The sequence below is a fragment of the Microcebus murinus genome, chromosome 19, assembly GCF_040939455.1.
Source record: "Microcebus murinus isolate Inina chromosome 19, M.murinus_Inina_mat1.0, whole genome shotgun sequence".
In the NCBI taxonomy this organism is placed as follows: Eukaryota; Metazoa; Chordata; class Mammalia; order Primates; family Cheirogaleidae; genus Microcebus; species Microcebus murinus.
The window spans coordinates 38,347,607-38,363,053 of record NC_134122.1 but is presented as its reverse complement, the minus strand read 5'-3'; the positions used below and the strand labels follow the sequence as shown (position 1 = coordinate 38,363,053).

General features: G+C 52.2%; 2 protein-coding genes across 5 annotated transcripts; both read right to left on the bottom strand.

Annotated features, from left to right (window-relative positions):
- Nucleotides 1-1,860: 1,860 nt before the first annotated feature.
- On the bottom strand, nucleotides 1,861-7,574 carry ALDOA (aldolase, fructose-bisphosphate A). Of its 4 annotated transcripts, none has more exons than XM_012764312.3 (9): nucleotides 7,359-7,574; nucleotides 4,421-4,553; nucleotides 4,125-4,336; nucleotides 3,594-3,648; nucleotides 3,310-3,470; nucleotides 2,888-2,971; nucleotides 2,603-2,777; nucleotides 2,246-2,445; nucleotides 1,861-2,159 (listed from the first exon to the last, which is right to left on the bottom strand). In XM_012764312.3, the coding sequence occupies exons 2-9, from the start codon at nucleotides 4,530-4,532 to the stop codon at nucleotides 2,064-2,066; spliced, it is 1,095 nt and encodes a 364-aa protein (XP_012619766.1). In that variant the 5' UTR covers nucleotides 4,533-4,553; nucleotides 7,359-7,574; the 3' UTR covers nucleotides 1,861-2,063. The 4 variants fall into 4 exon arrangements, with proteins under 4 accessions (XP_012619766.1, XP_012619764.1, XP_012619765.1 ...); XM_012764310.1 differs by having other exon boundaries at nucleotides 7,071-7,367; XM_012764311.3 differs by lacking the exon at nucleotides 7,359-7,574 and adding an exon at nucleotides 5,891-6,059.
- Nucleotides 7,575-7,675: 101 nt separating this feature from the next.
- On the bottom strand, nucleotides 7,676-14,951 carry LOC142862451 (uncharacterized). The gene is made up of 5 exons (XM_075995443.1): nucleotides 14,881-14,951; nucleotides 14,583-14,618; nucleotides 13,293-13,436; nucleotides 12,883-13,038; nucleotides 7,676-8,138 (listed from the first exon to the last, which is right to left on the bottom strand). The coding sequence occupies exons 2-5, from the start codon at nucleotides 14,586-14,588 to the stop codon at nucleotides 8,025-8,027; spliced, it is 420 nt and encodes a 139-aa protein (XP_075851558.1). The 5' UTR covers nucleotides 14,589-14,618; nucleotides 14,881-14,951; the 3' UTR covers nucleotides 7,676-8,024.
- Between the last annotated feature and the right edge of the window lie 496 nt (nucleotides 14,952-15,447).

The window sequence follows — 15,447 nt, the reverse complement described above, 5'->3', positions numbered from 1 at the left end:
CCCAGACCAATCCCCTCCCATTTTAGTTAGGGAAATAGACTTAGGCTAAGCTAAGAATAGGTCTTGTAACTTTACACATTTTTGTTTCCGTGTTTGAGTCTGCCTTCGCCATCACAATCCTCGAGAGATTTCTCTTGTTCACCATTGCAGCCTCAGTGCTTAAAATAAGGCCTGGCACAGTAGTCATATACAGGTACTTGTTGAGTGGCTGAGAGGATCCCAATCCAAATCTCTTCCCATGGCCCCACAGAAATCCTAGCCGTGGAGGACCTCCGAAGTTAGAAGCAGAGAGGAGGACACCTTTCCCACACCAAGCCCGTGCCTACGTCAGCACGAGTTCTCTGATTTCGAAATGGTTCCCTTGACACTCCTCAGTTGCTTACTATTTCCTGAAAAGTTTTATTCCTTCTTTAATTGTAGAAAACAGGCTCAGAGAGGTTAAATAACTTGGTCATTGGTTGTATAACTAAGAATTTGGAATTTGAATCACAGTTGAAATTTGACTCCAGAACTGTGTTCTCTGTTCTGGTTTTCTCCTATCACTCATCTTCTGGAACTCAGATTGTCATAAAATTGAGGAGTCCAAAACGCTCCAAGTCTCTTGCTGTAGGAGAGGGAGATATTGATCTGTAAACAACTCTCCAGTCTCTGACCTTTTGCACATGATGTTCCCTTTTGGAATGTCCTTCGCCATATTTTATTGACACTTTAATTTTTATTTGCTTCACTTCAGATTTTGTTTCCCAGAGAGTTGAGTGAGGCTAGACAGAGAAGTGAAGCCAAAGTTTGGAGGGGTAGGGATGGGTTTGGTTTTGGATGTAAGCAACAGGTGCCAATGTACAGAGAAGGAAAGGACCAAGTTTTTAAACTCCTAGAAGGCCCGAGGTCAGTCAGTTCTAGGTGGATCACTGCAAGGATTGTTGGTTCAGTGAGATCAGAAAGGTCAACATTATTTTGAGAGAAGAGCTCAGAGAGGAGAAAGGACCCATACTAGGGAAGGCTGCAGAAAGGTTGCAGTTAATTTAGAAAATGGCAGGACTAACTAGTTTCCTAGATATGGCTAGGATGTATAGCAACTAAGACCTTGTGTAGTTACTGCCACATATACCTAGCCTGGGTTATTACGGAAGGGTTCAAGGCATGGCATAGGGGCCCCATAAGTGTGGAGCCCCCATTCTGGCTTCATGGAATGCAGCAGCTAGAGGCTAATCTTAACCTGGAGCCTAAGCTCTGCAGTTGAACTTTGTGTACCTGCATTGTTGAAGAGGGTGTTGGGAAGGATTCAAATTTTTCATGGACTTCCACAGCCCAAAGGAGACTAAGAAGCCATTTTTAATTCCATCTCCTATTAAGATGGGGAATCAGGAAACTCAATAGCATAAATTAAGGAGTTATGCATTGACAATCCCATTTCCATCAAGAAACAGTGCAGTCTTGGGCAAACGAGCCGTAAGCATAAATTGTGAATAATACCACCTGTTCATATAGAACATCTATTACATTGCCTGGCTCATGGCACTCAAGAAAGGTTAGGTTTTATCAGTGGCTGTATTGTCACAGGAGCCTTCTACATCCTTGAGTTCTGGGTTTACACGTGAGACTGATGCTGTAGCCGCCTCAAACTTGAGCCCTATCAGATGCTGCTAGTAAGAGTGAAGCCTGTAATGGCTAGAAGAAAACTTCACAAGCTCTCTGCCTTTCTCAAAGCCATGGGCAAATATCAAACAGAAAGAGGTCCTTTCAATCTTACCCCTTTCCTGCCCAGAAAGGAAGAACACAAAACAAGGACTCTCCTTTTGGGCTCTACCACCTCCCCAGGCCCTCCCTTGCCCTAGACACCACAAGACACAGACAAAAGACTCCCCCTTAAATAGTTGTTTATTGGCAGTGGGCTGGAAAGAGTGATGGCATTAGCATACACAGACAACACCACACACCAGTGTCACATGGCAGGTAAGAGCGATGGGCAAGACAACCTGGAGCCCTGGATGAGGCCCCCTCTCCAAGTGTGGGAGGGGGCAGGGCCTAGAGTGTTGAGGGGGGCAGCCTTAGAACACCTCAGCTTAGTAGGCGTGGTTAGAGACGAAGAGGGACTCGCTGGCTGCAGCCCCGGCCTGACCACTGGGAGTGTACTTTCCTTGACAGGCGAGGCTGTTGGCCTAAGAGGGGAGAGGAGCCAGAGTGAGTTCTTTTCTCAGAGTCCTGTCTGCCCAGGCACCCTGCCCACCTCCTGCCCCATCCTTACCAGGGCTCGCTTCACATACTCCTCTTGGGCAGCCTTCAGGTTCTCCTTCTTTCCACCCCAGGCCTTCAGGGCAGAGGCCTGCAGGGCGCGGCCATAGGAGAAGGTCAGGGCCCATGGCTTCAGCAGGGGGCACTTGTTGATGGCGTTGAGATTGATGGATGCCTCCTCCTCACTCTGGCCTCCAGACAGGAAGGTGATCCCTGTAGAACAAGGGCAGATGGGAGGAGGTTATAGTCAGAGACCCAGGGTCTGCCAGGAGCCCCTAGAAGCTGCCCTGAAAATCAGAACAAATGGCATAATGGTTGTGGGTACAGTCTATCTACCTCCCAAAGGCCAAGATGAGGGTGTGGGCCTCACCAGTAACAGCTGGGGGCACTGTGCGGCGCAGTGCGGTGACAGTTGCCATGGCAATTTCCTCATGAGAAAACTTCTGGGTGCAGGCATGGCCTGGGGTTACCATATTGGGCTTCAGCAAGGTGCCTTCCAGGTAGATGTGATGGTCACTCAGAGCCTTGTAGACAGCAGCCAGCACCTGGAACAGGGCAGAGTTAAAGAGAGGTGGAGTAGAGGGCAGGGGTTAGCCTCAGGGCCCCCAGCCCCAGCTGCAAGCCCACCACACTGGCCAGATAGGCAAACACTTACCTTCTCGGTTACATACTGACAGCGCTTCAAGTCATGGTCCCCATCAGGGAGGATCTCAGGCTCCACGATGGGCACAATGCCATTCTGTGGGGTGAGGGACAGGGTAGCTGTAAGGCCTCCTAACATGGAGTCCCACCTACATGCTGAGATCTTATCTTGATGATGATACGGACTCATGGCGTCAAAGCCCTCAGTGGATGACAGGAGACAGGCATCTCCTCAGATCCACCCTCACAGTCCCTATTCTGCCCTTTTGCCTCACAGAGCCCTCAAGTGTCCTCCATGGGCCAAGGCTGATGCTTGGTGAGTATCATGAACAGTTGCTTTGAGGAAGTTAGGCATCCTGGCAGGTGGATGGCAAACTAGCAACACTGGAACCAAATGAGGCGGGAGGTGGCCTACTGGGGACTTGCAGGCCCCACCTGCTGGCAGATACTGGCATAACGGGCCAGAACGTTGGCATTTTCCATGATGGCAAGGGCTGAGGGGGTGTGTTCCCCAATCTTCAGCACACAGCGCCATTTGGCAAAGTCGGCTCCATCCTTCTTGTACTGGGCACAGCGCTCAGATAGCCCATCCAGCCCTAAGACAAGACAGAGGAGTCAGAGCATGGTGGGGGAGGGGGAGAATGTGGCTCCCACTCACCCCTGGCACCCAAGAGGTGAGTTGCCTTGGGTTGGTAGGGGAGAGAGCCAAACGGTCTCACCTTGGGTGGTAGTCTCGCCATTTGTTCCTGCCAAGGGCACCACACCCTTGTCTACCTGTTGGGGGGGGCAAAAATATGAGACAGGAGAAATGACTTCTAGTGCCCTTTCCTCCTTTTTAGCCCCATGCTTCCCTCTACTTAATCACTCAAGCAGCATCTCAGGGTTTGCAGGTATTTTCGTTTAGTTACAGCATCCAATCCTATGAGGCAGGATACACTGGGTATTATTTGACACCACGAATGTTAACTGTCAGGAATGCTGGCTGTCAGGAGACCTGCACTCTGCCACTTACTAACTGTATGCAGAACACTTCTCCCTGAGCTGCTGGCTTTTCATCTGTAAAGTGAAATATGCTGCTCTTAGAATTGTGAGCATTAAAAATGCCAAGTAGGTACCATACGTCTAGGGCAGACTCCATCCAAGTCTTTAGGCTTCCAGTCCTATATTCACCCCCTGCCTCATTCATTACTCTGGGTTTCTTCCCCCCCAGATCCACCTCAGATCTCAATTCTGAGGCCCTGCCCCCTCACCTTAATGCCCACAACCCCACCCTTGGATTTGATAACTTGGGGGAAGGGACGCCCATCATCCGCCTTCTGGTAGAGTGTCTCATGGAAGAGGATGACACCCCCGATGCAGGGATTCACGCGGTCATCGGCTGTCAGCAGCAGCTGGCGGTAGAAGCGCCGGTTCTCCTCTGTGTTCTCAGTGCCGATGGACTGCAGCCGCTTGGCAATACTCCCTGAAGGGGAGCATCAGGGAATAAGGGGACCAGCTTGCTACTCCCAACCCTGGGCACTCCTCCCACTCTGTCTCCTGCCCATACCAGTGGACTCATCTGCAGCCAGGATGCCCTTTCCCGGAGCCACAATGCGGTGAGCGATGTCCGACAGCTCCTTCTTCTGCTCCGGGGTCAGTGCTGGATATGGGTAGGGCATGGTGCTGGTGATAGCAGGTTCCTGGGTAGAAGAGACAGATGGGGGAGGACTTGTAAACTGGGTCTTCTCATGGTTGCTCAAGGGGCAGGGCCCCTCACACCTGGAGATCAGGATAAATGTTCCCTATCTTTCCTGCCCCACACCCAGCAGGCCCTGGGGCACTTGTCCCCAGCTCTGTACACCCGACTTCCCTATGCTAGGCCTGCCTCCTGTACCTTTCCTAACTCTGTCTGTTGCTGGGTGTTGCCCAGCTGAGGGTCGAGTTGCCCACTGGCAACTGGGGGACAGGAAAAGGCCATAGCCATGGACAGGCAAGTCATGGTGAAGCTGGACCCTTCTGGCTTGCGCCCTGCCATGGGGTCACCTTGCCTAGAAACAAAACCGAACCAGAGTATTTTAGAAGTTAAAGGTCTTGAATAAGATAGAAGGCCCAATACCTTCATTTAAAAGGGCCCAGAAAAGGGAAAGTTCTGTGCTTCAAGCCACACAGCAACCCAGGGGCCAGATCTGAGATTAGAACCCAGATCTTCTGACTGCCATCAGGGTGTTCCTTCCAATCCACCCAAGATCCTAGGGCTGGCCCAGGGTCCAGTACTTCAAGGACATCACAAGGTCAAGCTTCTCCCGGCAAGGTGAAGGGAAGGTGTTAGGAAAAGGGTGCTAGGAAAAAGGCAGGAAGGCAATCAGAAGCTCAGGAAAGGGCAGTAGAGCAAGCCCTTAGCCGGAGATAGAGGGAAGTGGTTAAGGTTGCCGTAGTCCCTGGTCATTCGGAGAAAGAACGTGGAGGAGAGGCAAGCGCCCCACCCCTTCCCCTGAAAATTGCTCCTGTCGTTCACTGGGCTGCAGCTGTTCCAGGCTCAGAATCAAGGTCACCCGATAAGGAAAGATAAGGAAAGTGTTAATGGGTCATCACGTGCTGCCAAGGGGATTCCCCTCCAAGCCAGGGGCACCCCGTCCGCCCAGCGAGGTCCCACCTCCCGCTTGCAAGAACCCTAAGTATATGAGCAGGCCCCCACCCCTCGCTGCCTCTCGGGGTCCCTGCCGATGCCGAGAGGCCCTAATCCTCTGCATCAGGAGTCCCTGCGAGGAAAAGGGAGGGGGAACGGCCCTCCAACTCGTCCTGCTTCCTCCACCGCCATGACTCAGCGCTGGGAGCCGTTGCATTGCACAGCAAACCCAGGGAGCTCGCACTACCGAGGGCCGGGGCGCCAAGGCGGGGAGCTTGTGTGCTGGGGGTGGTAGTGGGGAGAAGCTCGGATGGGGTGGGGGTGGGGCTCCGCGACGACGCCCGACCCGCCACTGCCCCCAAGATCCTTCTCCGGGGTCCCTAACCATCGCTTGTGAAAAGGGGCGCTCACCTGGCACAGGAGAGAGCGGGTGTGCGGGGTGCCGCGGCGGAGGGCGGCGGGCTGGCGAGCGGACCAAGAGGGCGAACGCGGCGTTCGTCACCAGCACCCCGTTCTGCGGCGCGTTCCAAGAGGAACACAGCCTATTCAGCTCCGGAGGGGGCGGCACAGGGGGCGGGCAGGAGGGAGGTGGTGCCCGGCCTTTTAAAGGCACCGCTCCAAGCTCCGCCGGGTTTTTTCCTTTGCGGGGAGCGGGGGACGACCAATGGCAGGCGAGGAGCTGCGCAAGAGGCCGCCTCCGGGAGGCAAAGCCAGAGGTGGCGCTTGGGAGAGGGCGGGGCGGCGAGAACATGATCTCTCCCGCCTCCCCTCGGACGTGACTCGGGCCACATCCCGCGGATCGCCAGCGCTCCCCCCCCCTTTCTCGCTTTTTCCCCCGCCTGGCGCGCTCTGGGGCGTCGTGACTCAGCCAGAATGTTGGCACAGGAGGAGATAGGGATTGGGGGTGAGGGGGAAGGAAAGCCGGTGGAACAGTCAGAAAAGATGAAGGCTTGGCTTCCCCTCCCAGGCCCAGCCGGAGCGGCCCGGCGCCGCCCCAGCTTCCGACCTGTGCGGCTGCGGCGCGCGTCACATTGTAACCTAATCGAGAAGTCGGGTGTGTCTGCCTGCCTCACCCGCTGGCTGGGCTGCGCAGGATGCGCACTCCCTGTCACTAGCCCAGGCGTAAGAGAGGCGGAGGAAAGGGCGGCGAGTGGACGCACAGGGAGCACCTGGGCTGCGGGGGCTGGCGGGGCGCGGAGGCGAGGCCTCCCAGCCTCGGAGTTGAGTCCTGGCAGCTGGGCTCTGGGGCCGCGAAGGACACCTTGGCCTGCGCATGCGCACGCGCTTCCGCCCGAGGCCGCGACTGCCGGGCGAATTGTACCCGGCCACCACCGACAACCAAACTACGCGGAAATTGACCTGCCACGGCTCTGCCCAAGCCAAGTCTCTGGGATGGGGGGGGATGGGGTGGAATCTCTGAGAAATGTCTTTCTTGGACCTGACTTCCCCAAAATAAAAATCCTTCCCGGACTTGACCCACCTCCTAGATACTTTCCGGACCCCCACCCCACCCATGCTTCATCCCGACCCCTTCGTCCATTCACTTTTCCCCCACCTCCCCATCCCAGCTCGGTCCTGCTAAGTGGCCCACCTGCAGCAAGACTGGAGGAGCCGGCAGAGCCTGGTCAGCAGCGAGTGAGCCAGGCGTGCCCCGGGCTGGGTTATAAGGCAGCTCCTGCCCTCCCCCCAACCAGTGTCCCCGACCTTCTCCAGTGACCCTTGCCCTTTCCCCGCCACAGATCCCCTAGCGGGGACCTATATTTAGGGAAACCTGAAGCCCCTGACATTCATGCCAGCATAGGGACCGGCATGGGGGAAGGGGGAGGAAGCCTTAGGTCTGCCCTACTGGGGGGAAATGAGGGCCCCCCTGCCCACTCACCAGTACTTCAAAGGAAATTTCTTCCTTGGAAATCCAGGCTGAGGCCCTTGGTTGTCAATACAAATAAATCTTGGCCAGGGATCTGTGGGAGGGAAAGGGGTAAGGGGACTCAGATAGTGTGGCCCTCCCTACCTCCTTCCCACTGGCTCCTCCTCTGGTGCCCCTCCTCCCCTGACTCTGGGCCTTGATGATGGCTGTTGCACCATCTGGAGCCCATTTGTTTCAGAGGGAGGGCAGATACAGGCACTGTACTCACCTCTTAAAATAACCAAGAGTCTGTGGACAGGGATGTGGCTGGGGCCCCTTATATATCCTGATATTTAAGGTCCAAGCTCCTGGGATAATGCTGTCTGGTGAGCAGTGCCTCCCCTCCCCTTAGAGAGAGGAGAGTTTACTTGGAGAGAGGAGAGGGGGCAGGACACCTGCTGGAACACCAGCCCCCTCTCTTCTGGCCCTCCAAAGGAGCTGCAGCCCAGCTGGCCAAGAGTGCAGCCCAGCGAGGGGCCAGGCCCCCCACTGCCAGTTCCAGTTCCCAGGCCTGTGAGCTGGGCAGGCCATTTGTGTGGTTCCAGTAGCCTGGAGAAAAGTGTCCTGAGGCCCCTTAGGAATGAGGGTATGTGGGTCCTGGGGGCTGGCCGCTCCCCAGAGGACAGGGACCCTGGATCCTCATCGGAGCTTGATCTCAAAGCAGAGACAGTTGAGGCTCTGGCAGTCGGGAAGTTGGCAGGCGCAGGCACAGTCGCAGAGTGGGCAGCAGCGAGGGCAGCGAGGTGCCCAACCCTGAGGGAGAAGAAAGAGAGGTGAGGGAGGTGGGACCGGAGCCAGAATCTTTTTCCCTCTATGGGGAGAAGGGAACAGAGAGGCCTGGGAAGTCCCATTTGCCCAGTGGAACAGAGGGAACAAAGCAATTCTCTGTGCAGTTGAAAAATCAGTAATGAGGCAATGTTCTGAACAACGAAGTTCAAGAGCTGGAAGCAATTATGCAGGGGTTCTCTCCTTCCCATTTTATAAGTGAGGAGACTTGAGGACCAGAGAGCAACTGGCCCTGGGTCTCATGCTAGAATCTGGGCTTCCCTATGTCCATTTCGAAGATGGCTCTGGTACATCCTCACGGCCTCATGCAATTGAGAGTCAGTAGACAGAGAAAGCACACACATTTTTCTGTCCATCATGAAAATAACTTTTAATTTTTATGGACTTCTTCCTTGGCATGAGACCAAACTACACGATCTCATTCATAATTTTTGAGTACCTACCTGTGCAAGGCACAGACTGTATTTATGAATGATTAATCTTTGTCATTTTCTTTGAAAATGGCAATTTCCATACTTTTTAAAATTTTAATGTTTTAAAAAGAGTTATATCTCTTTTAATTGTCAGAACTCTGAGTAGTGGGCCTCTGTTCAAAAGAGGAAATGGAGGTGCAGAGGGGGAGTGATTTGCCCAAAGGAATCTGCCCTAGGGAATGGAGCTAGGATGAACCAGGCTCTGCTTGCTTCCAGCCCTGTGCTATCCCTCAAGCCCTCTGCCTCCCAGGGCCAGGAACATCAGCTTCTTTCTGGGTCTGCAAGAACAGGGACTGTTCATCTCACGTTCTCCACTGAGACAGCATTGGGATTCATGCTCAGCAGGTCTCTGAGATATAGATAAATGTTGAATGAATGGATGAATCTAAGCATATCATTTCCCCCTCTTTAGGCAAAGAAGAAAGGAGGGGGCTTCTTGGCTCCTGGGAGAAGCAGAAAGTCTGTCTTTTGGAGAACAGGGACAGCATGTCCTTAGAGACAGGAAGAGAGAACCCGCCCCCTTCCTGGGAACTCACTGCTCCCCTAACTTGGCACAGGGATGACCTGCAGCTGCCTCAGGCATGGACTAGAGTCAGGCCAAGTGGCTGGAGTCGGACACACTCAGGATGGCTGTGTGACACAAGATTGGCTCCCTGAGGCCAGAGGCCAAGGTAGTGACAGTCACAGTTGTACAGCTCAATCAGAAATCAGGCCAAGCCAGGAATAGGGGAATGACCTTTCCAACAGCTGAGGTTTCGGGGTGCTGTGTCAGATGACTGGTGAGATCAGATATCACTAGGGGCTCCAGTGAGGGGAGGGCACCTGCCATCTGCAGGAAGGGGGTCCATATTGGGCTATGCCACTGCCCACAGAACTGCCTCTTAGGGGGAGGCTTGAAGCCTCCCCTAAGGTAGAGGGGGGAGAGAGGTGGTTTTTCTTCTGTTTGATGAGGGTGTGGTTTGGGGCATCTCTAGGGAGTCCAGGTTTGGGGATGAAATTGACTCTGTGGGTTTTTGGAGGACCACACTGTCATTCTGTGCACAGAACTGGTGGCTGAGAGAGGCTCTGCTGCCCTTACCTCAGAGAAGAGGGTATTAAAAGCATTTCTTGGCTCTGTGCACTGGAAGGGTTTAGATCTAGTCATTAATAACTGGCTAATGGATTTCTCGACTCTTACAAGCAGCCATGTGGCTTCTGGAAGGAATCTGCTGTTTAAGTACATTAAACAAGGACTCCACAAGACTGTTAACCCTTGTGTTTCTTTAGGCTCTCGGGAGAGTTTGTACTTTGATTTTTTCCCCCTGACTTTGTGAGGGCCAGCCCTTTGCTGGTGAGAGCTCAGTCCCTTGAGTCAGTAAGGCCCAAGTTTGAATATCAGCTTGGCTAATTCATGTTTTGAGCCTCAGATTCCTCATCTCTGAAGCACATATAATACCTACTTGACAGGGTCATTGCGGGGAATCAGTGGAAAGAACTAAGCACAGTGCCTGATACGCAGTGAGCTGTTCTTTCATCATCACTTAATTTCCCCCTACCAGTGTGTATCAGAATCATGTGAGAACTTGTTAAAAATTTCACAAACTCAGTCCCATCCCAGACCTACTGCGTGTGGGGCCTGGTGCCTGGCTTTCCTTTTACATCCATACTTGCTTCTTGATCACACACAGGGCTGACAGTCAACCACTGTACCATATCACATCAGTTCTCTATTATAACAGCCTATTTCTAGGCCAGGTGTGGTGGCTCACGCCTGTAATCCTAGCACTCTGGGAGGCCGAGGCGGGAGGATTGCTCGAGGTCAGGAGTTCGAAACCAGCCTGAGCAAGAGCGAGACACTGTCTCTACTATAAATAGAAAAAAGTTAATTGGCCAACTAACATATATAGAAAAAATTTGCTGGGCATAGTGGCGCATACCTGCAGTCCCAGCTACTCGGGAGGTTGAGGCAGGAGGATTGCTTGAGCCCAGGAGTTTGAGTTTGCTGTGAGCTAGGCTGATGCCACAGCACTCACTCTAGCCTGGGCAACAGAGTGAGACTCTGCCTCAAAAAATAAATAAATAAATAAATAAATAAATAATAATAAATAATAAAAACAGCCTATTTCTTTCTTTCTGTCCATCACCAGAATGGAAGCCCCCTAAGGCCTGGGACCTTGTCTATCTGGTTTCTACTGAGCCTCCAGGACCCAGTATAGTGCCTTAACAGTGACTCCGTAAATCTTTGGTGAGTGAACGAATGAATGAATGAATTAGATCCTTGCAACATGCCTGTGAAAGAAGCAGGGAAGGCAAGGTTTCTTCCTCAGAAAAGAGAAGAAACCTGGGTTTGTGTTCTGGCTGATTCAGCCATATAACCTCAGGCAGGTCACTCAAGCTTGTTTAAGCCTCAGTGTCTACAATTGTAAAATGGGCACGAGCTTTGTAACCTTCGTGGCTCTTATTGTTGTCACAAGGAAACTGAAGAACAGAGAGACTTAAATGTACTTTGTGGAAAGACAGCTCAAGGACAGAATGAGCCTGCCCCACCCTCCGCCATTCTAAATCCCTTCCTGGCTCCAGTAGAAACTGGATAGGATCAGGCCCCAAGTCTCCAGATTTAGGAGTTCCTGCAACCCTGGAGGGGTAGGTGGGAGAACCCTGTCCCTCTGTAGTACACCTCTCTCCCAAGGAAGAGAAGATGGGTCCTTGACTGTTCACTTTGAGTGGACAGAGGGGACAGGGGGCTGTATCCCCAGGATAGGGGGCCAAAAAGCACTTTGTAATTGAACACCTCCTATAAGATGGGAGTTTTTAGAACCCTCCATTTTCCCCTTTCTCCCTCGGCCCCAACCCTGGGACCCCTCCCCTGGCTACCCCTGGGAAAACAGAAAGAAGAGAGCTCCTTGCCCCACAATTTATTTCAAAATTGAAAACATCTTCCAGGGATTTGTATCAATCACAGTCAGCCCAGTTTTATGAATTTGCTGGGCTTGGTCTTTTATCCTTGCCTTCCCTCCTAGGGAAGGTCAACACGCCAAGGGCAGGAATTTTGCTGTCTAAATCTCTGAGCCCAAAATAATCATTGCATAAGAAGGTGGTCGATTACATCTAACATCTTTAAACCCACAAATGCAAAAATGGCCTGTCTTCTGTGAGCCAGGCTTCTCCCCTGAGGATTCTGTTTCAACTAACACTATGGAGCAATTTGCTATGTGAGGCTCTCCTATGTAACACTGGAGTAGTGACCAAACTTCCCTAAGCAGTTTACTCCCCTGCAAAAGGAGGATACTAATATTTACCTATCTACATGGACATGGACAAGTGGCCAACATTTGATGTCAAGTTAAAAAGGCAAGTAGCAGTTGTGATGAAATAGTCAACATGGTATAATTCCGTCTTTGCCAAATAATATTAAAATACAGCAATGATAGTACTTGTATAGTGGTACATGAGGGATATAGACAAAACGTAGCAACTTTGGGTTAGAGAACTGATTCATAAACTGATTTGATCTATTTTTTTTAAAGACTAGTCAAGTGGGGGGGGAGAAGTAGTAGAACAAGGAGTTCAATCTGTAACTGACTGTGAACAATCAAGTGAGATAACTCACTACCTTCGGATCACCCTTTTTTTTTTTTTTTTTTTTTTGAGACAGGGACTCACTATGTCACCCAGGCTGAATTCGAAGTCTTGGGCTCAAGTGATCCTCCTGACCCAGCCTCCTGAGTAGCGGGAACTACAAGCACACGCCACTGCACCCTTTCTGTGTGTTTCTGTATGCGTACTTTGTAAATAATACTTTTGTAATCAGAAAAAAATATATAGGTTTTTAAAAATACCCAGGTCTGTAGGATGGTAAGGAAGAAAAAAAATAGCCAGTTCTCAGGTTTGTTGAGAAAAATAATGTCAGAATAAAGTGGCACTGTATCTGGAACATAGTATTCACTCAATGAGCAGTAGGAACTCTGTGAACTGTTTTTGCTTTTAGCTACCATTTTCAGAAGTGCTGAGTATGTGCCATATGTGTTATTCACATCACCTTTCTCAGGCTGGCACCCTATTTTCTTTTCTTCAAGTAGCTTTCATCACCAGCTTTTATCTGATATGTTGTTTTTGCTGGTTTCCACATAATTCAGTATCCTGAATCCTACCTGGCTTAGAGTAGGTGCTCAATAATAAATGTTGAACATCAAAAAAAGAATGCACAGATCCTACCTAGATCAGGGCTCAGTGGGGCAGAAGGTAGGAATAGAACTCACAGCTTCGGTGGGCTGGGGGCAGCAAGCATCCAGGCAGCGGGCTGGGCTAGGCAGAGGGAAGTCACAGGCTTCTGCACAGGTCCAGCAACAGTCTTGAGGCCGGAAGGCACCTTGTTTCCTACAGGGGGAGCTGCAGTCTGTGCAGCAGCCCTGGACCTAGGCGATGACAGGGCTTACTCAGGATCTGGGCCAGGCAGCAGATAATGACAGCCAAGATTTGGCTTTCTCAAAGGGACAGGAAAAGGTTCGGCTGGGGACAGGAGAGGAGGGACCTCTTGGTTCCACAAAATGGATAGATGCGGGGACTAAATGGCAAAGGAGCCTCAAGGTAAGAGCCTGCAGATGAAGGGTCAGGTTAACTGGGTTCCTCTTCCCCAGAGCCCACCCTTCATCCCCACCAGGCCCCTCACCCGCAGGCAGTGCCTAGCCAGCAGCACTAGGGCCAGCAGCAACAAATAGATGCCCACAGCGATGAAGACGATGGCAGGGATGGGGAGCAGCAGGTGAGGGCTGCTGACGAGAGCCGGGGTTGGATTCCATGGGCTAGAGGAGGCCTGGACAAGCACAGGAGGAAGGGATGACAAGGAGTGGAGGGGCTGCAGGAACACAGGAATACCAGGAGGGACACAGAGATGGCTGGGGGAGGAAAAAACCCCAGACAATGGGGAGTCAATAGGACTATTCCCTGACTCAACTATCTTATTACCCCAGACCTGCCTTTTTTCCTATCATCCCCATTTCAGCACCATCAAGTACTTGTATTTTGTTTTTTGAGACAGAGTCTTACTTTGTTGCCCAGGCTAGAGTGAGTGCTGTGGTGTCAGCCTGGCTCACAGCAACCTCAAACTCCTGGGCTCAAGCGATCCTTCTGCCTCAGCCTCCCCAGTAGCTGGGACTACAGGCATGCACCACCATGCCAGGCTAATTTTTTCTATATATATTAGTTGGCCAATTAATTTCTTTCTATTTATAGTAGAGATGGGGTCTCGCTCTTGCTCAGGTTGGTTTCGAATTCCTGAGCTCAAACAATCTGCCCACCTCAGCCTCCCAGAGTGCTAGGATTACAGGTGTGAGCCACCGTGCCTGGCCAAGTACGTGTTGATCATTCTAGAATCTTCTTAGACTAACTGCTCTTCCTTTCAGAATGTCTCTCCAAACAGACCTCTTGTCTCTGATCCCACTACCACTACTTTGGCATCCCACATTACTGGCCCAACTATCTTCCAACCTGCACTTTTGCCCCATTCCACCCCAGCTGTCCTTGTGTAGCCCCAGCCCTCCCTTCATTACAGTTCATCGATGGCTCCGCTCAGAATAACTCAGTGAAAACTTTCTTAGTGACAAAGTCCCCAATCTTGCCCTGCCTACCTCTCCCTCCCGCCTCTCCACTCCTGCCTCACTAAAGTCCTAGCAGTTCCCCCAAATGACCCATCCTCTCTCTCACACCCAGCCCCTATGCTTTCCCTCTGCCTGAAATGCCTTTTCTCCTTGATTACTTGGTAAACTCCTCTTTATCTTGCCAGGAATACCAGACATGTGCCCTGCCATGGGAAGTCCCTCCTTGGCACTCTCTTTCTCACAGCTTTTGTCCTGAGCTGGAAGGATCTGTGCTGGGTAAAAAGCCCCCTCCCCGGTCTGGGCGGGAAGGCAGGCAAAACCAGGGTGAGGATAGGGAGCAGAAGGGGCCGCGGCAGACTCACGTCCATGGGGCAGGGCTGCGCCAGTCAGTACGGGAGCTGCAGGGGAGAGAAGGTCCTGGGCCTCAGAGGCTGAGAGGGGCTGTTAGACCCAGGTGCCCACTCTCCTCCTCCTCCCGTGTCCAGTTTGGGGAAAACTGAGGCCCAGCGATGGTCTCAGTTTCTCTCTGGTTCGAACAGTTTGAGTTGGCGGTCTGGGGATTCGAAGGCGGCGCCCTCCTCGCAGACCCCAGCCAGGCCCAGGCCACACTCCTCCGCTGTCCCCACACCCCAGCTCCCTCCATCGACCCATCCCCATCACCTGCACCCTCGTGGCCGCGGGCAATTCACGGATTCCGCGCCGCGCTGGCTCCAATCGGCCGTGAAGCCAGCTCCGCCCAAAAGCCTTTGGCTGCTTCTTACTGTTGCCATGGGGATCAAACGTTGTTTTTACGGCGGCCGCCGAGGCCCAAACTCCTTCTTCCCGCCCCGCTTCTTCCGCCCGATGTCCTGCGAGTCCTTCTAAACCGTGGTCCTCGGGGCTTTCCCGCGGAGGCTAAAATGGAAAGAGCGAGTTCCCGCCACCACCGGCCTGGGGCGGATCCTCATCAGATGCTGGAAGTTGGAGGAGGCACTAGGGCCTGGGACGCTGCAAAGGGACGACTGGACCCTAAACCCCTGGTATACACCGCCAACTTGCTGTGTGACTTAGCCAAGTCATTGAGCGTCACTGAGTCCATTTCCTTATCCGCAAAAGGGGGAAACTCCTGCCTCTCAGGCATATTGTAAAAATCAAAGCTACTTGTTAATTGTATAGAATTATCAATATTTTTTCATTCTGACCCCACTTCTCCATTTTTGCAGTCTTCACATCACCATCAAAGTAATT